Here is a 22,470-nt window from a genome sequence, read left to right as displayed (position 1 = left end):
CTCTCCTTCCCCTCCCTCTCCTCTCTCCCCTCTCCCTCCCTCTCCTCTCTCCTCTCTCTTCTCCTCTCCCCTTCCCTCCCTCTCCTCTCCCTCTCTTCTCCTCTCCTCTCTCTTCTCCCCTCCCCTCCCCTCCCTTTCCTCTCTATCTCCCCTCCCCTCCCTCTCCCTCTCTTCTCTCCTCTTCCTCTCCCTGTCCAGAAAAGTGGGACAGCCCCTTCTGGAACACTTCCCACATCCCTTTTCCTTATCTGTGACCTGAAACATCTTTTATATACGAGTCTGCAGCTCCTCCTTCCTGTCTCCCAAGATCTTTCTCACAGACCGTTGAAATAATTTAATGGGTTTCCCCCTACCACGGGCACGCGACCCTTACAGGATTCCGTACATCCTTCCGTGTCATGCACCAACCTCGGTCAGCTCCACGTTAGCTGGGTCACCTGTGATGGTACCGTCCGGCTGTTTATAACCGGCATAACGGATGAGCTGGGAGTTCCAGACCCGGAAGTCGTGTTTGCCATCTGTCCTCTGGGGGAAGATGGTGATGGCAGATCTAGGAGGAGGAGGAGAGAAAAAAAGGGGGCAGGGTTTTAACACTCTAGGAATTAAAGCCCACCGGTCTGAAAGTTGCCAAGCTGTTTTAGACGGTCTTGTTTGATTCTGCAGAATAGTTGGAGCTGCATCCCTGGAATGGCGGGGCCTGCCTGAAAGCGGAGCTCTTTTGCCTCGCTTCCTTTCGCGAATAGCGTTAAGCTCCTTTTAGCTTTTACCATACTATTTTTCCATCTGGAAATAAAAGGAAGGCCGGCCTCCAATTTACAGCAATTATAGCAATTCAGGAACACGGCTGCAGATGCTTCGGGAGAGGGCGGTGAAGAAGGGGTGGGGCAAGCCACGGGGAGCCACAGGTCTCTAAGTTGCCACCCCACGTTCTATAGGCACCAAGCAGCTCCTCCCGAATCCTTTGCATACAATCAATTCGAGTGGAAAATCCATCCCGTTTTAGACTAGAACGGTTGTCTTTTCATTTGATGTTATTTTTTTATTTTATTTTATCCGTTTGCACCCCGCCTTTATTATTTTTACAAGTAACCTGCTTCCTCCTATTTTCCCCACAAGGCTGAGAGAGGGGGGACAGGCCCAAACTCACCCAAGCTGGCTTTCATGGCTAAGGCAGGACTAGAACTCGGAGTCTCCAATTGACTGGCCCAAAGTCACCCAACCAGCTTTCACAGTTAAGGCGGGACTTGAACTCATGCTCTCCTGCTTTCGAGCCTGGTGCCTTAACCACTAGACCAGGGGTCTTCAAACTTGGCCCTTTTATGACTTGTGGACTTCAACTCCCAGAATTCGTGCCTGGCTGAGGAATTCTGGGAGTTGAAGTCCACAAGTCATAAAAGGGCCAAGTTTGAAGGCCCCTGCACTAGACCAAACTGGCTATGGGAGATTCTAATTTTGGGTTGCTCCGTTGTTTGCTAAGCTTCTCAAGCAAAGATAACAAAATGGGTCTTGGTCCAATGCCATCATGCCATTTGGGCATCAACGTGTGCGCGTGCACACACTCTCTCTCTCTCACACACACGCACATGTACCTGAGGTTCCCTTTGTTCGTGGCATATTTGATGTGGTTGCAAATGTAGTTGAACATCCCATGGGCTGTGGTACAGTCCCGGGCATCAAAAACCTGGAAGAATAGAATAGAATAGAATAGAATAGAATAGAATAGAATAGAATAGGATAGGATAGGATAGGATAGGATAGGATAGGATAGGATAGGATAGGATAGGATAGGATAGAGTGGAGTGGAGTGGAGTGGAATGGAATGGAATAGAATAGAATAGAATATAGAATCTTTATTGTCACTTTAAATGTACACTAATCAGCATAACATTAAAATGAAATTTTGTTCCATTCAGCTCTGAAAAAATACCATTATGCATATGAGGACCCAGATTGTTGGGGGCAATAAGCTGACTTTGTAATAATGCCGCTTCGGGGGGGGGGGCGAAAGCCCTAATAAGCAGGCATATACATAGAATGAAGGCTATTGCTAAGCACATTGGTTTGTGCTTAAATTGTAAGCCGCCCTGAGTCTTCGGAGAAGGGCGGGATATAAATGGGATTAAAATAAAAAAATAAAATAAAAATATACCCACATACACACACATATATGACATCACAGTCTAGTTCGAATGTATACATATACATGGCGGAGAGAAAAAAAGAATCCTGCAAATTTACAAGATGGATGGCATAAGGAAGAAAGCTGTTACAAATCTAGTAGTTCAGCTATAAATACTTCGAAACCTCCTCCCAGAGGGGAGCAACAGGGACTACAAGGACTACAAAGAGAATGAAAGCCCAGTTTTGGTCTTGAAGAAGAGAAGGCAGTACTGATGTGTAAGTTTATCCATATAATCGTACATTTTAAATGCTGAACGGCTGTCATGTGCAGTAGCAGAAAGATTTAATTTCTGCAGACACGGAAGGCAGGCTGAGACCTGAAGGTTTTAAGATCCTGAAGAGCCAACTAAAAAAAATGTGTAAAAGAAGGAAAGAATTTGACAGCCCTTCCACCTTACATCTGGAGATGGCTCAGCAAATAAACCCGCATAAACTCTTAAGCAGGCTTTAAAATGAGTTACGTTGTTCATGTAAGGGGAGAGACTCTATTTTCACATGCAAATCTCTGAAATTGAGGATTAACATTTGCCCCAGAAAGGTTTTTTGCCACTCCGACATGCCTCCAGTTGATGGAGATTTTTCACCCTTTTGGTTTCATGAAAAGAAACCCCGCATGGGCCAGGCGTAAGTGCTTGCAAAAGCCTGAACTTAAAATATTTGGAGGGCTTGTTTTACATTGGATTCCCCAAATCTTCTGGGAGTGCTTCAATGGCACTTTCAGCCTTCTTGTAGGCCTCTTAACTGCCGTGCCGGCTTGCCAAGAATATTCATACCTGCTAAGAACAATCTGCCCTTGCCAAAGTAAAAGCACGTAGGCAGGTGGCCTGCTGGCCATGTCCCTGAGTTCCCTCTCACCTGCAGCTTGGACCACTGGATCCTCCCCACGCAACGAGACGCATTACGCCAGGCGTGCTTGGCCCCATAGATCAGCTCTGTGTCGTGCAACTGGTAACTGTCTGTGGCTTCTATCTCCTTGGTGACTTCCACCAGCCTTTCCGTGTGAGCCTTCGAGCCAGACCTGCCAGGCCAGAGAAGGAAAGAGGTTGGCCCTCATTCATGCCACTGTGGTGGGCACAGTCGAGTTGCGCAAGGCAATCCTGCCCCAAAGCGAAACCTTTGTTCTCCCAAAAGGGAGCAGGCATTGTGCCAAAGTTGGCAATCCTCACAATCACAATGAGCACAAGGAGATTCAGAATGTGGAATAATAGAATTGGAAGGGGCTTTGGAGGTCTTCTAGTCCAACCTCCTATACCATTCCAGACAACGGGCTGTCCAGTCGCTCCTTAAAAACCTCCAGTGATGGAGCACCTACAACTTCTGGAGGCAAGTCGTTCCACTGGTTAATTGTTCTGAACGTCAGGCGGTTTCTCCTTAATCCTAGCCTGGATCTCTCTTTGATCAGCTTCCATCTAGTAATTCTCTCAGGGGCTTTGGAGAATAGATTGACCCTATCTTCTCTGTGACAGCCTCTCAAGTACTGGAGCATGGCTATCATGTCATCTCTCGTCCTTCTCTTCGTTAGACTAGACCAGGGGTCTTCAAACCTGGCCCTTTGATGACTTGTGAACTTCAACTCCCAGAATTCCTCAGCCAGGCACGCTGGCTGAGGAATTCTGGGAGTTGAAGTCCACAAGTCATCAAAGGGCCAAGTGTGAAGACCCCTGGACTAGACATTCCCAATTCCCATAACCGTTCATCTTATGTTTTAACCTCCATTCTCCCTAATCCTCTTTGTTGCTCTTCTCTGCACTCTTTCTAGGGCAAGGGCAGGCAACCTCGGCTCTTTTATGACTCATGGACGTCAACTCCCAGAATTCCTGAGTCAGCATAGCCTATCCCTGTTCTAGGGTCTCAACATCTTTTTTTGTATCATAGTGACCAGAACTGGATGCAGTATTCCAAGTGTGGTCTCTCCAATGCAGTACAAAACCGTAACACTGCATCACATGACATTGGATAATTATCTTGGAGATTTAGCCTCTTCATCTCTTCTAACTCTGGCCACTTTCAAAACACTCATTAACGCAGGGAGAAGAGAATCTGAATGTCCAAAGACGCTTCGTTTCTATGCGGTGTTTTAGGTCAGACAAATTGTCTTTACTAATGGCCCACCAGGATGGGCTCAGAACCCTGAAGGAACATGCCATAATATTTCAGCTCATTTCAAGGCTTTTATCGACAATTCTTTAGCCTCTTTTAATGTAAGAGCAATTTGTTGGTGGAAAATAAATGCAAGCAAAACTAAAAGCCATATCTGCCAAATTAATCATCCTAAGCACAGTTAGAACCATCCAGGACAAAGAAGCACTGTATTTCCAGTTTTTCACACAGCATTCGACTCCTTATTTATGGAGCTAAATCCTCTTTCCTTCCCCTTCCTTATTATGGAAAGTTATCCTAACCCGGAGGTCTCCAAATGTGGCAACTTTAAGTCTTGTGGCCTTTAACTCCCAGAATTCACCAGCCACTGGGGAATTCTGGGAGTTGAAGTCCACAGGTTGCTGAATTTGGAGACCTCTTTCCTACCCAAATGTCATCTTTGTTCTGCAGAGGGGAGAGCAGGTTTGAACAAATTAAGGGCAGATTCATGCCAGACTTATATAATTAACCAGGAAGACTCTAAAAGGTAAAGGTAAAGGTTCCCCTGCACATGCATGCCAGTCATTTCCGACTCTAGGGGCCGGTGCTCATCTCCATTTCAAAGCCGAAGAGCCAGCGCTTGTCCGAGGATGTCTCCGTGGTCCTGTGGCCGGCATGACTAGATGCCAAAGGTGCACGGAACGCTGTTACCTTCCCACCGTAGTGGTCCCTATTTTTCTACTTGCATTTTTACGTGCTTTCGAACTGCTAGGTTGGCAGAAGCTGGGACGAGTAACAGGTGCTCACTCTGCTACGTGGCACTCGGGATTCGACCCGCCAAACTGCCGACCTTCTGATCAACAAGCTCAGCGTCCTAACCCACTGAGCCACCGCATCCCTTATAGGAAGACTCTACTGTCCCCTTATTTTAAAGGCCCATCCTTAATTTGCAAGTAGGCTACCCTGATCATGGCCAGTGGGAAAGGTTGGTGCAGGCTTGCCCATGGTCAAATCCCTTGCAGAAATCACGACAGTTTCTGGGGCCAGGAATCACGGAGGCCTCCAACTTACCTCTTGATGGAGGAGTAGTACTGATCAATGAATTCTTTGGCGAGGAGGAGGAGCTGATCCTTCATCCGGACTTCTTCCGGTTTGCGGACATGCTGAGAGGGTATCATGATGGACCCCATGCAGACCTGCTCACTGCAAGGGGTCACCTGAAAGATAAGAGATAGGAAGTAGAAAGTAGAAAGCCACCTGGTCAAGATTCTGTTCACCTGTTGAAGGAGTTTGAAGAACACAGTGGATGTGCAGAGGATGCTCCGGGGGGGGGGGATGGAACAGATTCATAAATATTTTTTATTTGCTTATTAAATTTATACACCGCTCATCTGACCGTCGTGGGACCTGCTCTGAATCTCTAATGCTCTTAAGAGTTTAACACATCACTTTGGCTGCTTACAAAATACAAAACGACCTGCGTTTGCAAGAACCCCACGCCTGAAAAGAAGCAGCTTGGCAAATGTCTTCTGCTCCTTCTCCTATTTGATTTAAAAAAGAAAAAAAAAATCAGATGGGGAAATCAAAGCTCCTTTTGTAACTTTTCTTCCCGTTGTTCCGGTGACGGCTTTCGTTCCTGTGCTCCAGTCACTTTTTCTTGAAAAGGCACAAACACGCTGTCTACATTTCTATGGAAGCGGTACGACACGGAGGGCTTTGAATCTTTTTTTTTTCTCTTTTTCTTTTTCTTAATGATCCGCCCTGTGTGGAATTTGCCCGCTTCGCAGCTGCTGCACCCTAGATGGATGTTTTTAAATGGTGCTATCCTCTGGGACCTTCTTATTTGCATCTTAAAAAACCTTAACTACAAAAACAACAAACCCCCCCCCCAAAAAAAACCCCAAAACGATCGCATCTACCCTAGGTCTACATTCTCTCATTTATTCATATTTCCTTTTCGCTCCCGATTTTGTTTTACTGGTGTTTTGCTAATCTATCACGCACGTGCGCTCAGGCGCATTGACTGAACGGCAAAGGAGCATTTTTTTTCCCAGCTAACCACCGCATATCGCGGCATCAAGATCCTTTGTGGCTGGCATTCTTTCATGTGGCACCATCAGAAAGAACCCTGATATGAATGGTGCGCTAAATGGCACTCTGCAGTGGTTTATCTACGCACAGGAGGCGAAGGGAAGAAGAAATACCACAACGGGAGATATGGAGCGGGGAGACGGGGACTTAGCTGAAGAACTGAATCGGGGTACAAATTAGTCACTCGGCAACTCCAGAATTAAAGATTCAGTCATTTGATGAAGAAGGCTTGAATGCAGAAGGGAGGAAGTGAAACACACGGATGGAACGATCAAAGAAGTCAAAGAAGGAATGGCATTTACTCCCGTTTGCAGCTCCACTGCAGGGCTGCACTATCCAGAGAGGAGCAAAATAAGGGACCTTGGAGGTCTTCCAATCCAACCCCCTGCTCAGGCAGGAGACCCTATATTATTAAAGACAAATGGCTGCCCAGTCTTGAAATCTTCCAGTGTTGGAGCATCCGCAACTTCTGGAAAGCAAGCCGTCCCACTGATGAATTGTTCTCAATGTCAGGAAATTTCTCCTTAGTTCTAGGTTGCTCCTCTCCTTGATTAGTTTCCATTCATTGTTTCTTGCAACCGACAGACAAGGTAGACACTTGCTTTGAAAAACCTTCGCTCCCGATGCCCTCCCACAAGGTTTGATCTCAGTTCTGATGCTCCTTGGCTAATTTTCCACCATGTTGTTTTTTTTCTTCTTGAACCTATGTCATTATGAGAATTTTAATGGATGATGGGTTCCACCGTCCACCCATACCTAAACAACTTCTGCTGCTGCCCACTTGGCCAATTTTGAAGCTTGTGTCATGCGTCATGGCGCACCCGGGCAACATTACAATAACTTTGTTTTACCGACCTCAGAAGGATGGAAGGCTGAGTCAGCCTTCATCCCCGTCAGGATCGAACTCCAGACTACTGGGCAGAGTTTGCCTGCAATACTGAAGTCTAACCACTGCAGTCTCCATTGTGCCACCTGGCTGAAACTTGAGGACTACTTGAAGTACCTCCCCCATTTTCTCCAGTTAAGCTTCCTCCTCTCTAAGGTTACTCGCAATCTTTGAGAATGAAGCCTAGTTGCCTGGATTGGCTGCTTTGCTCCGCTAATGCTAGAGCCGGCCCTTGAGAAAAGCATGTTCCAAGGAGGTTTCCTTGGAGATGGACCCCAAACGTTTGGAAGAATGCTCAAGCAGGCAGTCATGTCACTTACCATGGAGTACTTCAAATGCAAAGTATCGTTCAGCACACAGCCAGTTTCCCAGTTCCTCACTTTGGCAAAACGGGGGCATTTGGAAGGGCTTTCGTTCACCACTTTTTTGGTCGGCGACCACTGGCCAGAAGGGACCTGAGTAAATAGAGTAGAAAGAGAACAATGGTCTGTGAGATTGTTCGGTCCAGCCCAGCTACTCAGACAGAGGCCGATGATCACAGGGTTGGGGAAGTAGAGCAGAGAGGCAAGTTCCTCGGGCTGATGGTATGTTTGCACATTTGGAAGCGGGTGGCGGGCCCACTCACAAAATGGAGGTCCCCCAACCAGTTACCAAACCCTCATTTTGTAAAAGACCAACTAGTTCCTCACCATCCTAATAGGATCTTCACGGAACTCCAAAATGTTTCTGCAAATTGATGTGTGTGTGTGTGTGTGTGTGTGTGTGTGTGTGTGTGTGCACATACCGTGGTAGGACCAGAAGAGAGTGGTGGTGATAGCAACATCAGGAAGAAGGAGCATGAGAAGCTGGAGATCTATCTATCTATCTATCTATCTATCTATCTATCTATCTATCTATCTATCTATCTATCTATCTATCTATCTATCTATATCTATCTATCTCTGTCTATCTATCTATCTATCTCTATTTCTATCTATCTCTTTATCTATCTATCTATATCTATCTCTATCTATCTATCTATCTATCTATCTATCTATCTACCTACCTACCTACCTACCTACCTACCTATCTATCTATCTATCTATCTCTATTTCTATCTATCTCTTTATCTATCTATCTATCTATATCTATCTATCTATCTCTGTCTCTCTCTCTGTCTCTCTCTCTGTCTCTCTCTGTCTCTCTGTCTCTCTCTCTCTCTCTCTCTCTCATCTCCCTATCTCTCTCTCTCTCTCTCTCTCTCTCTCTCTCTCTCTCTCTCTCTCTCTCTCTCTCTCTCTCTCTCTCTCTAAGCTAGCGATCTAGCTATTTATCTAGCTATCATAGTTAGAAACCACCCATCTCTCTCATGAAGGGACCCAGCTATACTACGATGCTGGAAAGAAATTCAGGGTTTCTTCTCACGCTCCAAATCACCCTCTTTGCTCCTCCAATCGAGCTGTTCTAGAGGGCTGCGGTGTCAGTCATCCTGAGGGTTACAGAGATTAAGACTTTGCAAGTGTGGGTGGAATTACCTGCTGAAAAAAGGCAGAGAGGAGAGAATTGCCAAGGGGGTGGATTGTCAATCAGAAGCAGAGTGCATGCTTCAGAATTGCACATGATCCCCAATTGTTTCCTCATAAAGGTAAAATTTCCTTCAAGTCAAGCTGGGGATTTCAAGGACTAATCCATGTAATTTTCTTTGCCACTGTTCAGAGGTGGTTGACTCTTGCTTTACTTCTGGGGTATAAGAAATCTACTCTTTTTCTGGCTAATACCAGAAACCTACTCTAGTTGTAACTAGGATAAAGCCTATTTCACTTCCTAGCCCAGACAAGATTGTACAGGTTCTGCTCAGTCCTTCTCAGCCTTGCAAAGTAGTCCAGGCAAGAAGAACACCAGCTCTATTCGCATTGTAAGCTTGTATGAACAGAATCTGGCACGTCTGCAAGTACATTTTGCCCCCACTCTGCTTTTACTGTCCAAGAAACCAGAGATCTCAGGTGCTTGGCATTCCTTTTGTGAGTTCAGCCACATCAGGTCTGATTGTTGCCTACTCTGCAGCTCTTCAGATAAGCTCTTATCTGAAGCTCTTATCAGCTTCAGATAAGGCTACAGATTTTTTCTCCTTTTGCAAATGTTGATCAACTGAGAACTGTATTTACTCAGGTGAATGCTACAAAAACCCCAGGAATTTTTTTCCAAGGGTTCAAAAATTGGGGAAGAGATTTCTTTCCCCCCCACCTGTACAAACAGGGGAAGAAGACGTGGCAGCCTCTAGACAAGGGGAAAAAAATAGATTGGGGTCAAAAGGTAGACAATTTATTTAAGGAGCAGTGGGGAAGAAGTGACCTCTTACAGGAAATTCCTCTCTCTGTGGAAAAATTTATTTTTGAACACACTGTTCCTCCTTCCATGCGCTCCCTATAGTCTTTAATTGAAAACGTGGCACAGGTAGCATATCAAGAAGCAGAATTGAGAAAGCATTAAAGAAATCTTACAGAAGTGACAAAACATATAGCGATGGGTTTCTACGGGGGCATTCCCCCAAAGTGGTGTGCGGATTGGAAAACAGGAGCCAAGGAAAAGGAGCCCATTTCCTAGGAACTAATGAACGGGGACTGTGACTATGAACTAATGTGACTGGGGACCTTGGAGGTCTTCTAGTCCAGCCCCCTGCTCAAGCAGGTGAACCTACAGCCTCTTCTTAAAAACCTCCAGATGGTCATCTGCTGGCACAGGAATTGAATATCAAAAGCAAAGAACAGTTGATGGCACTTTAAAAAGTAGTCCATGTATGAAAATAATAATAATAATAATAATTTTATTTATATACTGCCCTTCTCCCGAAGGACTCAGGGCGGTGAACAGGGCAAATATAAAAAATACAAAAATACAAAAGTTAAAAGAAAATTAAACATATGCCCGACTAAAAACAGTAAATACAAATATTAAAAATGACCATAAAACCCAACCCATCCCCCATCAGGCCATGCACATGGGAACATGTGCATGTACATGGGAACATGTGCATGTATTGAATGCAGACCCTGCTCTCTCTATTCTGCCTTGGTCATACTGCAAGGTTTACTTCTGGGCCCCACAGTTTAAGGAGAAGGTTTACTTCTGGGCCCCACAGTTTAAGGAGGACATTGATAAAATAAAGTATGTCCAAAGAAGATGAAGTAAAGATGAAGGGGGAAGATGAGGTATTTTAGCCTGGAGGAGAGAAGGCTGCAAAGACAAGAGCATTGTCTTCAAGTATCTGAAGGGCTGTAATGGAAGGAAGGGGGCAGAATTATTTAGCAAACAAGACAAGAAAAGCAAGGTTAAATAAATAAAGAGCAGATTTTACTTGGATGTAGGAAAATATCCCTAGCGGTCAGAGCTGTTAAACAAGGGAACAGTCTCTCTTGGGACATAGTAGAGTCTCTTCCATGGAACCCTGCAAGACTTTTCATTAGGAAAGTTTTATCCGTAGATTCTTGTACTGGGCAAGTGAGGCTAGTTTAGATGATCTCTGAGTTCCCTTACGTTCTATGAATTTTGTAGTGCAGAACATTTTTTCCTGCCTTTATAAAAAAAAAAATCAGTTGACGTTTCCATTTTGCCCCATAGGAAACCTTCATCCTTCTGTAATACTTGCTTTTTTTTATAATAATAATAATAATAATGTTGGAAGGGACCTTGGAGGTCATCTAGTCCAACCCCCTGCTAAGGCAGGAAACCCTATACCCATTTCAGACAAATGGCTGTCCAGTCGTAAAAGAAAGAATACGCTGGATGGGGTTGGGTTTTTATAAATAGTTTTAATTTTAATATGTATTAATTTTATGGGCATAATGGTTTAATGGCTTTTTAATTTTTGTATTCTGTTTTTTATTATGTATTGCCCTGTTCACCGCCCTGAGTCCTTCGGGAGAAGGGCGGTATACAAATTAAATTATTAAATTAAATTAAAAGCCAAAGCCAAACGGGAGAAAGTGGCGGAATAAGCAAACTTTGGCTCAGAGTTATGAGTAGCTGAAGGTCTTTCCCCACTTTCTAACACACACTAACAAAACAACGCCGCGATTAGGAGGCCTCGGGAGACCGTACAGAAGGAACAAAATTTAGCCTGTTTTTTTTATTTTTTTTTATTTTTATTTCCCGATATCAGGTCTAGAGTAGGTGTAAGTTTCAAATTGCACTCCAGTTCTAAAACTCATTATGAAAATCGTAAGCGGTTTGTTTGTTTGTCTCCCTTTCTTTTCGGGAACAGCAATAAATAACCTTTAAGGTCGTTCATACAATCTTAAAAGGAAGTGGCTTCAAGGTGAAGCAATTAAAAGCTTTTCCGATTGTTTCTGGTTCTAATTCCCCCCCCCCCCAGGAAATGCTCCATTCTGGGTGGGAAGTTTATTCTTCAGCTAATAAATTTGGGCGTGTAGAAATGGGTAACCTCGAAGCTGGAAATGGGAGAAAGTAGAACTGGAAACCAGTACAGATACTCGCTGACTTACAACAGTTCATTTAGTTCAAAGTTGAAAGTCGCTGGGAAAAGTGACTTATGACCGTTTTTCACACTTGACGACCATCCATCGCAGCATCCCCGTGGTTTATATTCGGCTGCTTGACAACTGTTGCTTCCACGTTGTCTTTTAAAATATTTTAAAATATATACCTTATCCAGAATGCTGAGGGGAATGGGTAGCTCTGAAGAGTAACAAAACAAACCAATTCTTTAAGAAATAAGCCAGATCTAGTCTGGCAGATTTCAAATTCAGAAAGCCCCCTACAATTTAGACAAACTCCCCCGAACTTTGCTGAAAGTGAGATTCAGACAGAAGTCCTTTTTGGGGGAGTTCCACGAGTGATAATAATGTGTGCAGTAGAACCAGCAGGCATTTCCTCAACTGGGGAAGTTGAGAATTAACTAGCAAATTTTTTTTAAAAAAGGAAGAAAAGGAAGGAAGGAAGGAAGGAAGGAAGTTGATTTTAAAAGGAAAGAAAAAGAAAGAAAGAAAGAAAGAAAGAAAGAAAGAAAGAAAGAAAGAAAGAAAGAAAGAAAGAAAGAAAGAAAGAGAAAGAAAGAGGAAGGAAGGAAGGTTGATTTTAAGAGGGAGAGAAGGAAGGAAGGAAGGAAGGAAGGAAGGAAGGAAGGAAGGAAGGAAGGAAGGAAGGAAAGAAGTAAGTAAGTAAGTAAGTAAGTTGATTTTAAGAGGGAAGAAAGGAAGGAAGGAAGGAAGGAAAAAAGTTGATTTTAAAAGGAAAGAAAAAGAAAGAAAGAAAGAAAGAAAGAAAGAAAGAAAGAAAGAAAGAAAGAAAGAGAAAGAAAGAGGAAGGAAGGAAGGTTGATTTTAAGAGGGAGAGAAGGAAGGAAGGAAGGAAGGAAAGAAGGAAGGAAGGAAGGAAGGAAGGAAGGAAGGAAGGAAGGAAGGAAGGAAGTTGATTTTAAGAGGGAAGAAAGAAAGGAAGGAAGGAAGGAAGGAAGAAAGAAAGAAAGTTGATTTTAAAAGGAAAGAAAAAGAAAGAAAGACAGACAGAAAGAAAGAAAGAAAGAAAGAAAGAAAGAAAGAAAGAAAGAAAGAAAGAAAGAAAGAGGAAGGAAGGAAGGGTTTATTTTAAGAGGGAGGGAAGGAAGGAAGGAAGGAAGGAAAAAAGTTGATTTTAAAAGGAAAGAAAAAGAAAGAAAGAAAGAAAGAAAGAAAGAAAGAAAGAAAGAAAGAAAGAAAGAAAGAGAAAGAAAGAGGAAGGAAGGAAGGGTTTATTTTAAGAGGGAGAGAAGGAAGGAAGGAAGGAAGGAAGGAAGGAAGGAAGGAAGGAAGGAAGGAAGGAAGGAAGTGCAGTTAGGATTTGGTCTTTTTTGTTGATCTGTTTAGCTTCTGGGTTATTCGGCCATATTATCCACCAATTGCTGATGGCGCCATGGACAATTCCGTGGCGAGAGACACACTGAGTTTTTATTTTTGTGGATGCAGAAGGCACAGTTAATCCGCTACCCAGATTCCTCAGAAAACTGTAAAATCGTGCCATCTCCCAACTGGCCATCATTGCCAGAGACTCCCCTTATGGCCTGCCACCTACCTGGTCCTTGTCTGAAGACATGTCGCTTGGCTTGGGGCTGGTTTCAGATGCCCCCCACTGATCATTCACGACTCGGTCGCTCTCCAGCTGCGTTGGAAATGTCCTTGGCGACTTCCGGCCCGCTTCCCAGAAACTGGTGAAAGGTAAAAACAGACAGCAACCCATGAGTCGTGAGATTAAGTAATAATTGGGTTCAAACCAGGTTCCGACATTAACCGTGCATTCCTGGGTTCTGGAGCAGGGACAGCCCCAGTCAGCTTGCATTTGTTTGCTGCAAGTACAGGCAAGCTTTCCCGTCTGTTTTTTGAATACAAGTTCTCACACAATCAAGAGTTAGTCCGTGGCTGTACAAAGGAACAACGGAAACTCTACTTTCTGCCCAAAATAGAATTACTTCTGGCCCTTTGTGGAGAGTGAAAAGGAGAAACAAAACCAAACCAAAATCAAATCAAATGGATAGTTATAAACTGAACTTGCGTTGGATATTCGAGGATCGCCGGAATTCTTCCGTAACGGAGCCTCAAACGTTTCTACAAGACATTTCTGATCGAAAGCTGTTTGATTCCTGGCCATTCCCGGATTCTTGTGGGGTTATTTTATGAGTTTCAGTCCAGCTTGCCAAGGAGAAACCTGACACTCTGGTGTCACACAGGTGCGGATGGAATGGAATGGAAGCTTGTCTACTCAGTAAAAGCTAACAAAGTCCCTTCAAAATACCTCGCGCTACTCTAAATGGGTGTTGTGGCATTCCTGCAAATAAATACAACGGGACTTAGCTTAGCTTGGCGGCGGTCAGATTCCTGGTTCATTAAAAAAAATATGGGGGAAAAAAGTATTTTTAAACAAACCAGGATGGATGGGTCCATGGCTGAATCCACAGCCACATGCTGCCTACCTGTTCTACTAGAAGAATTCCATGCAAAAAACACCGACGTTCCTGCCACAACGAAGGAGAATTCTTCTAACTTTCAGCCTGCTCACCACCTTCCATATTGGTGAGAGAGCTGCAAACCAAACGTGCAAACCTCATGCCGGCATCCCTCAGCTTAACCACGGCTCCTTTAACGACAGCTCAAAGTTACTGAACAGCAGTGAAAAGAAGTGACTTAGGACCGTTACGGCGTCTCGGTCGTCGTGGGATCAAAACTCAGAGGCATGGCAACTGGCTCATGTTTAGGACGGTGTCGCAGCGTCCGCTGGGGTGTGTGTCACGTGATCCCCTTTGACAAGCAAAGTCAACGGGGGAAGCCAGATTTGCTTAACAACCGTGTCACCAACTTAACAACGGCGATGATGGACTTAACAACCGTGGCAAGACAGGTTGTAAAATGGAGTGAAATTCATTGAGCAACTATCTTGCTTGGCAATCTTAGAAATGTTGGGCCCAGCTGTGATCCTAACATGGGGACTACCAATATTAACGAGAGAGTTGCCATACTTCTGAACCAAATATTATTCATGTTATTCCCCCAACCATATTTTGTTGACAGTTTTGGGGTTCACCCCTGTTAGTTGATCATCAGGGTTCTGCCCCAAAGAAAAGCAGATACAGAAGCCAGAGATTTGAAGATTTTCTCTGTCCCTCCATCTCTCTTCTTTAGAATCTCCTTTTGATCTTCCCTCTCCCATGCCAAGTTTAGTGTCAACGCTGCTAACCTCGGATGTTTTTGCATTGACAACAGATGGAAATGTAGCCATCTTTTTCCCTTTCGCTTTTAGAGTTAGATGATGCTGGGAGGGAGGTGGGATGTGAATGAGAGTCCAGCTAGACATAACAACACGAAACCTAGCGTGAGAATCAAGGTTACTGAGCCCAGAGCTGATAAAAGAATTGGCAGGCCTGAGAGCTCAAGAGGAAGCCCGTGCTTTAAGCTAATTGGGGAATGTGATTTAGGACCGTTAATTGGAGGAGGGAATTGTGCTTTGATACTAGGTGTCCAGCGGAGGGGAATTCAGTTTTGGGCTTCGATTATGTAAGTGCCGATATTCTGCTACTCGAATAAAAGATTCTTTAAGGTAAACAATGCCTCGAAGTTCTTTTGAAGAGTTTCATCTGTCAGAACCATGACATTTAGCTGTTTGGCTCTAAGGAGACTAAAGTAGTCTCCTCTAGATTGGATCCTCAGGCTTTTGACTATATTTTGGGCAAATAGAGAAAGTTGCTGAGGTCTCAACCATTTATCCTTCTGATCGCCCCATTTTTCCTTAATGCAGAGATTATTTTCTAAAGGTTACATGTGGGACATCAATACAATGCAGGGAAAGGACTCAGCCCAGCGGCAGACAATCGAAATGTCGTAATAGCACACAAATCATTTTAAAAAAAACACACACAAAGGAAAAGGAAATGAAACTCCTTAAAATAATAATTATTCATCACTGGATTGGAGGAATTATTCCCCTCTTTAGAGAGCAACACATACAAAAATAGGGTACAGAATCTACCAAGGCATCAGCAGTCCAAGGAAAAAAAAAAGAATAGTTATCTCTCTGGGCAGACACCCCCTCCCCCACCAAAAAAAACTACAAAATCCCCATCTTGGTTGTTCTCCAGGGCTTGGGTTAAAGGCGTTAAGGTTAGGGTTAGGTTAGGTTTCGTATTACATGATTGTTTTTACTGAAGATGGATGTATATATACCCAAAGTCATGGTGGAGTTGGACAGCCTTCAATAATTTTTTTTAAAAAATAGAAATTAGAATAGAAATATGGAATGGAATGAAATATAGTAGAAAATATAGAGTAGAGTAGAGTAGAGTAGAGTAGAGTAGAGTAGAGTAGAGTAGAATAGAACGGAACGGAACGGAATGGAATGGAATGGAATGGAATGGAATGGAATAGAATAAGGAATGAAATGGAATAGAGAATAGACTAGACTAGACTAGACTAGACTAGACTAGACTAGACTAGACTAGACTAGACTAGACTAAGGAATGGAATGGAATGGAGAATGGAATGGAATGGAATGGAATGGAATGGAATGGAATGGAATGGAATAGAATAGAATAGAATAGAATAGAATAGAATAGAATAGAATAGAATAGAATAGAATAGAATAGAATAGAATAGAATAGAATAGAATAGAATAGAATAGAATAGAAATTAGAATGGAATGGAATGGAATGGAATGGAATGGAGTGGAATGGAATGGAATGGAATGGAATGGAATAGAATAGAATAGAATAGAATAGAATAGAATAGAATAGAATAGAATAGAACAGAAATTAGAATAGAATAGAATAGAATAGAATAGAATAGAATAGAATAGAATAGAATAGAATAGAATAGAATAGAATAGAATAGAAATTAGAATGGAATAGAATAGAATAGAATATAGAAAATATGAAATGGAATAGAATGGACTGTACTGGACTACACTAGCCTAGACTACACTAGGCTGCATTAGACTAGTCTAGAAAATATGGAGCAGAATAGAACAGAACGGAAAAGAACAGAATAGAATAGATGCAGGAACTGATCCAGTTTCTTAGCAGTTGGTAATCACCTTGCTCTCAATTCATCCATCATTCTATTATTTTACATATAAACAATGAGACTTAGCTATACTAGTTAATCCTTTGGGCATCCCTTCCAGAATGCTTGACCCTCAAAGGTACTTAAGGATCCACCTAGCTTTGTGGCTAGTTTATGGTCTTGCAATGTTGCAGCTAAAGTCACAATCGACAGGAGAGAGAAAGAGAGCACGTTTTACTCTGCCGTTTTGTTTCACAGCTCGCAAACATGGAGCGCTACCTGAACTGCAAAAAAAAATCCGGCAAATATACAATGACTTCAAAAGCAGAGGTACCCTCACTTCAACCTTCAGTGATATTTATTTCTTCTGGCATTAAAGTGACTTTCTCCATTATGGGATTTATTCCTGTGTATTTACAAGAACACATCAAATCATTCACACCACAGGGTGCTGTTTCTCTTTCATTATATCAGTATTGTGCATGCATACTGAGACACACAAACACACACATGCACACACACGCACATGCCGAGCAAAACTGAATTCTACGCGCAAACACAAAGGCTTGCATTCTCCCAGGGTGTTCATTGTCTACTTTTAAGAATAAGTACATCACAGGTCCAAGCAGTTTTTTTTTTAAAGAAAATTTCCTCTCGCACTTTGTATCAAAGCCACTTTAAACAAACCAACAAAAAAAGGTTTATTTATTGGATTTTTAATTTGGAATAGCCTAGGAACAGAACAATAAATCAGGAAGTGACTGCTTCAGACCTTATTTCTGTGGGACCATTGTTTCTTCGATACAGGTACCACACGGGGACAATGATATTAATTAACTTTGCGGGATTTGTTGCAAAGTCAAATCTAAGTGTAGTAAAGCAGTTTGGAAGACGATTAAAACACACACAAATGCTAAATTAGCATCCTCATGGCACTAGTCAGAATCAATAAAATTACTCAAGCTGTGCAATGCTTTGGATTGCAGAGTGTGTGGGAGTATGAACGGAGCAATTGTTACAACTCATTAAAGCAGTTGCATCTGCCTCTAGGTATGGTGAAGTTCTGAAAACAGATGCAGCTGCTTTAATGAGTCACAGGCAGGTGCGCCATTCTTGCTCCTGTATATTCTGAAACAGTAATTTGGAACGAAATCCAAAGCAATGCAAGTCTCTATTAATTATCTTTTACGTCTTTTTTATGACTGCATTCACATAACCAACCAAACTTAGTGAATCTATGTTGTTTGGTGTGTCAGCGCCCTAAGTAAACCAAACCAGGAAATGAACTCCATAGGAAGGTAAAAAAAAAACAAAAAAACCCTCTTTATCGATATTGGGTATAATAGCAAAACCTTTCAAATCTAATTTGTGCCGTTCCTCCTCCTCCTTCTTATACTCCAGCGACCCACTGAACTGAGCTGCTTCTGAATTATATTTCATTGCTCGGGACTGAAAACATTTCAACCATCTTTGCTTAGGGAAGAGTTCTTGCTTCCCCCCCCCCTGTCAAGGCCTTCTTCCCCACTCTCTACGAAGTGTAAATGGGATTTAAGAAGTTTCTCATGTTACACAAGGAAGCACGCGCAAAGTCAGTAAGGTGTCTTTGTCACTGTGAGTTGTGGGGTGGGGGGGGCACGGAGGGAGGGTCAGCTGATCTCACTGTACACATGTCGTACTTTGACAATAAAGGTTCATTCATTCATTCATTCATTCATTCATTCATTCAGACAGATAGATAACATTTATTGTCCATTTTTACTGGCACATATTAAAAATGGAATTTATTTGTTTTTGCGCACACACACAACGCACATTTAAACATACTATATACCACATATGGATAGACCTACACCCTTACATGTAAGTAACATCTAAATATTAATCACTGCCCTATCTCGCTAAGTTTCCCTTTTGAAGCTAGCTTTGGGGCACGCTCGCACCTCCTTCAGAGGTTTCCCCGGCTCCTTGCACCCCACTTCCTTGGCTGGAGAACAGGAGCGACCACAAAGGTGTGCTTCAGAGCCAGGCCGTCCAACCTAGGTATTCTAACTGCACAGATTATCTCCCGCATTTTTTAAAAAAAAAATGTGGAGGAAGTAATCTTTTTTTTTCCCCTAGCTTGGGTTTTTATTGTTATTATAGAATGGCCTCAATCAGATAAAGAGCAGGACCCAACTTAGCATGAAATGGCCAGCCAAGGACAAGGTGGCCCGGGCTGAAGATAAAAGAAGAACATTCCATAGCATAAAAAAAGGACTATTTTATTGGCCTAGCGCCCACCTGAGCTTTTAGCTGGCAGAGAAAACTCAGCAGGGTTGCTTATACGGTTAATCCTCGCCTTATGACCGTTTCTCACACTTATGGACCATCGCAGCATCTTCATGATCGCATGACCTGAATTTGGATGCTTGACAACCGCCTCATATTTAGGACGGTCGCAGTGTCCCCGGGTGGGGGAGGGGGGGAGGGAGGGAGTCACCTGATCCCGTTTTGCCACCTTCTGACAATGCAAAGTCAAGGGGGAAGCCAGATTCATTTAACAGCTGGGTTGCTAATGTAACAACTGGAGGGATTCACTTAACAATCGTGGCAAGAAAGGTTGGAAAATGGGGTGAAAATTCACTTAACTGGGCTCAGTTATGGACCCTAAGACTACCTGCACTGTTTTCAAAGTGTTCCTTAGCATGTGCAGACTGCAAGGTTGCCCTAATAGGACTGTAACCACATGGTCAGGCATGAGTAGCGAGCAAAGAAGGGATCTTCTTACAATACAATATAAAGGTAAAAGTTCCCCCGCACATGCATGCTAGTCGTTTCCGACTCTAGGGGCCGGTGCTCATCTCCGTTTCAAAGCCGAAGAGCCAGCGCTTGTCCGAGGACGTCTCCGTGGTCCTGTGGCCGGCATGACTAGACGCCAAAGGCGCACGGAACGCTGTTACCTTCCCACCATGGTGGTCCCTATTTTTCTACTTGCATTTTTACGTGCTTTTGAACTGCTAGGTTGGCAGAAGCTGGGACGAGTAACAGGCGCTCACTCTGCTACGCGGCACTCGGGATTCGACCCGCCAAACTGCCGACCTTCCGATCGACAAGTTCAGCGTCCTAACCCACTGAGCCACCGCGTCCCTATAATACAATATACTTCACTGCAATAACAGAGTTGGAAGGGACCTTGGAGGTCTTCTAGTCCAGCCCCCTGCTCAGGCAGGAAACTATGCCATTTCAGACAAGTGGTTGTTGTTCTTCTACCTGGGTCCTGGAGATGTGTGGACTTCAGATTCTAGACTTTTCAAGTAGTTAGGATTTTAGGGATTTTAGTTCCCATGAATGGGGGAGCATGGCTCTGTCTACTAGATCACTGTTTCTGAATCACAGCAACTTTAAAATGGATGGACTACGACTCCAGAATTCCTACCGGCTGGTGAAGTCCATCCTAAAGTTGCTGAGGTTGAGAAACACCATTCTAGATCAAAGGGCCAAGCTCGAAATCATTGCATTTTTGTAAACTTAATGGCCCGTACGATGCCCCTACAAATTAGTTTTCTTGTCCCACTTAGTTCGGGATCAAGTAGCCTAATGCACCCCAACTTTTAAGATTTGCAGGAATGCAGAATGCAAATGTGTCTTTGTTGCTGGTCTGGGGTTTATAGCCTACGAGCGTTGCCTAGGGTGAAATGCGAGCCCTACCTCAAAAGGGCTGATGGTACAAGACAAAAGTGAAAAAGGGTTGATTTGCAAATTGCAAATTTAATGGGATCAGTTACTTACTAAGCAGGCCAAATCTAAACCCAGCAGCATCTAGTCAGGCTAACCTGGTCGAGCAGAGAATAAGGAAGAGAACCTTGACAAAAATATGCAATAGCCATTATTGTATGTAAACAAAAAGGGCTAAAACATATCTTTAGGTAATAATAATAATAATAAATAATAATAATAATAATAATAATAATAATAATAATAATAATAATAATAATAATAATAATAATAATAATAATAATATAAAGTTGGAAGGGACCTTGGAGGTCATCTAGTCCAACCCCCTGCTCAGGCAGGAACCCCTATACCATTTCAGACAAATGGCTGTCCAGTCTCTTCTTAAAAACCTCCAGTGTTGGAGCATTCACCACCTCTGGAGGCAGGTTGTTCCACTGGTTAATTGTTCTAACTGTCAGGAAGTTTCTCCTTAGTTCTAGGTTGCTTCTCTCCTTGACTAGTTTCCATCCGTTGCTTCTTGTCCTGCTTTCAGGTGCTTTGGAGAATAGCTTGACTCCCTCTTCTTTGTGGTAGCCCCTGAGATATTGGAACACTGCTATCATGTCACCCCTCACCCTTCTCTTCGTTAAACTACACATACCCAATTCCAGCAAACGTTCCCTATATGTTTTAGCCTCCAGCCCCCTAATCATCTTGGTTGCTCTTCTCTATACCCTTTCTAGAGTCTCGACATCTTTTTTACATCGTGGTGACCAAAACTGGATGCAGTATTCCAGGTGTGGCCTTACCAAAGCATTGTAAAGTGGTATTAGTACTTCACTTGATCTTGATTCTATCCCTCTGTTAATGCAGCCTAGCACTGTGTTGGCTTTTTTGGCAGCTGCAGCACACTGCTGGCTCATATTGAAGTCTTAGGAATCAAGATGTTATCCGGAAGTGACTCAAGTATTATAAGTCAGGGTATACAAAAGAAGAGGACGTTTTAACTTTGGACAGTTGCTACGCCAAGGGTTGTACGACACGGAGTATCTGTATGTAAAATGGGTCAATATTAGATATTTTCACATCAATCTACCTAGAGATGAAATAATCCAGGACATTTATTTATTTATTTTATTTATTTTTTCGACTTATATACCGCCCTATTCCCGTAGGACTCAGGGCGGTTTACAGGGCGATTAAAATCATACCATACAAAAGTTTAAAAAAAATTAAAACAATTAATTAAATTTAAAGCCCAAAGTTTAAAAATGAAACATTAAAACCCAATTAAAACCCCTCAGTCTAGGCCCGACAGCTCAAAGAGCCAGGTTTTCAGGTCCTGGCGGAATGAGCGGAGGTCGGAGGCAATCCTAAGTTCCATCAGAAGTTGGTTCCAAAGGGCAGGTGCACCCACAGAGAAGGCCCTCTCTCTGGGAGTCACCCGCCGGCAATCCTTCACCGGCGGTACCCTAAGAAGGCCCTCCCTGTGGGAGCGCACAGGACGATGGGAAGTGGATGCCGGCAGCAGATGACAGTGTCTGCTGTGGATTAATGCAACCTCCAATTGTTAATTGGCTGGATCAGCTCCCTTGTTTTTTTTTGCTGTTGTCTCAATATCCTAACCCATCACTGACCTAAATGTGGAAACAGACCTTCTGTTTTTAAAGCACCCAACACTTTTATCCCTCAGGGCTAGTTGTAATCTGAAGCCCCTGAGACCTATCACCAACAAATTGGATTTAATGTACAGGCTTCCTTCCGATTTAATCCAATTTAATTTTGGCACTTCCTAGCTAGCTTGCACGGGCTGCATTTCACCAGGCAGCTGCATTCATACATGCTCAGCCCGATCAGTTCAGTCTGCTTGTTTCTTGTTGTCAATTTTTGTGGTTTTGTATTGCTTCCTTATGGCAGTGGCTAGATTTTATGTTTTAATGAATCCACACCAGTCGAATTTTAACTGGTTTGCAGCTACTTAACTGGAGACATTGAGGAGGAAAAATTGATTTTTTTTTAACC

At 43.2% G+C, this 22,470-nt stretch overlaps 1 protein-coding gene across 5 annotated transcripts in view; it reads right to left on the bottom strand.

The window, feature by feature from the left end:
- The window catches only part of NOS1 (nitric oxide synthase 1), a gene marked incomplete at its 3' end in the record, with an annotated part of 143,664 nt that overhangs the window by 33,920 nt on the left and 87,274 nt on the right, over positions 1 to 22,470 (bottom strand). For all 5 annotated transcript variants that reach the window (XM_081338729.1, XM_081338730.1, XM_081338731.1 and 2 more), the window contains exons 3-8: positions 13,283 to 13,415; positions 7,558 to 7,692; positions 5,332 to 5,477; positions 3,037 to 3,199; positions 1,590 to 1,681; positions 409 to 550 (exon numbers count right to left, since the gene is read on the bottom strand). In XM_081338729.1, coding sequence (XP_081194855.1) covers positions 409 to 550; positions 1,590 to 1,681; positions 3,037 to 3,199; positions 5,332 to 5,477; positions 7,558 to 7,692; positions 13,283 to 13,415 — 811 coding nt within the window. The remainder of the gene's footprint in view (positions 1 to 408; positions 551 to 1,589; positions 1,682 to 3,036; positions 3,200 to 5,331; positions 5,478 to 7,557; positions 7,693 to 13,282; positions 13,416 to 22,470) is intronic.

The sequence above is a fragment of the Vipera berus genome (genome assembly GCF_964194415.1).
Source record: "Vipera berus genome assembly, chromosome: 14".
NCBI classification, from domain to species: domain Eukaryota; kingdom Metazoa; phylum Chordata; class Lepidosauria; order Squamata; family Viperidae; genus Vipera; species Vipera berus.
This window is presented reverse-complemented; position numbering and strand designations above follow the sequence as displayed.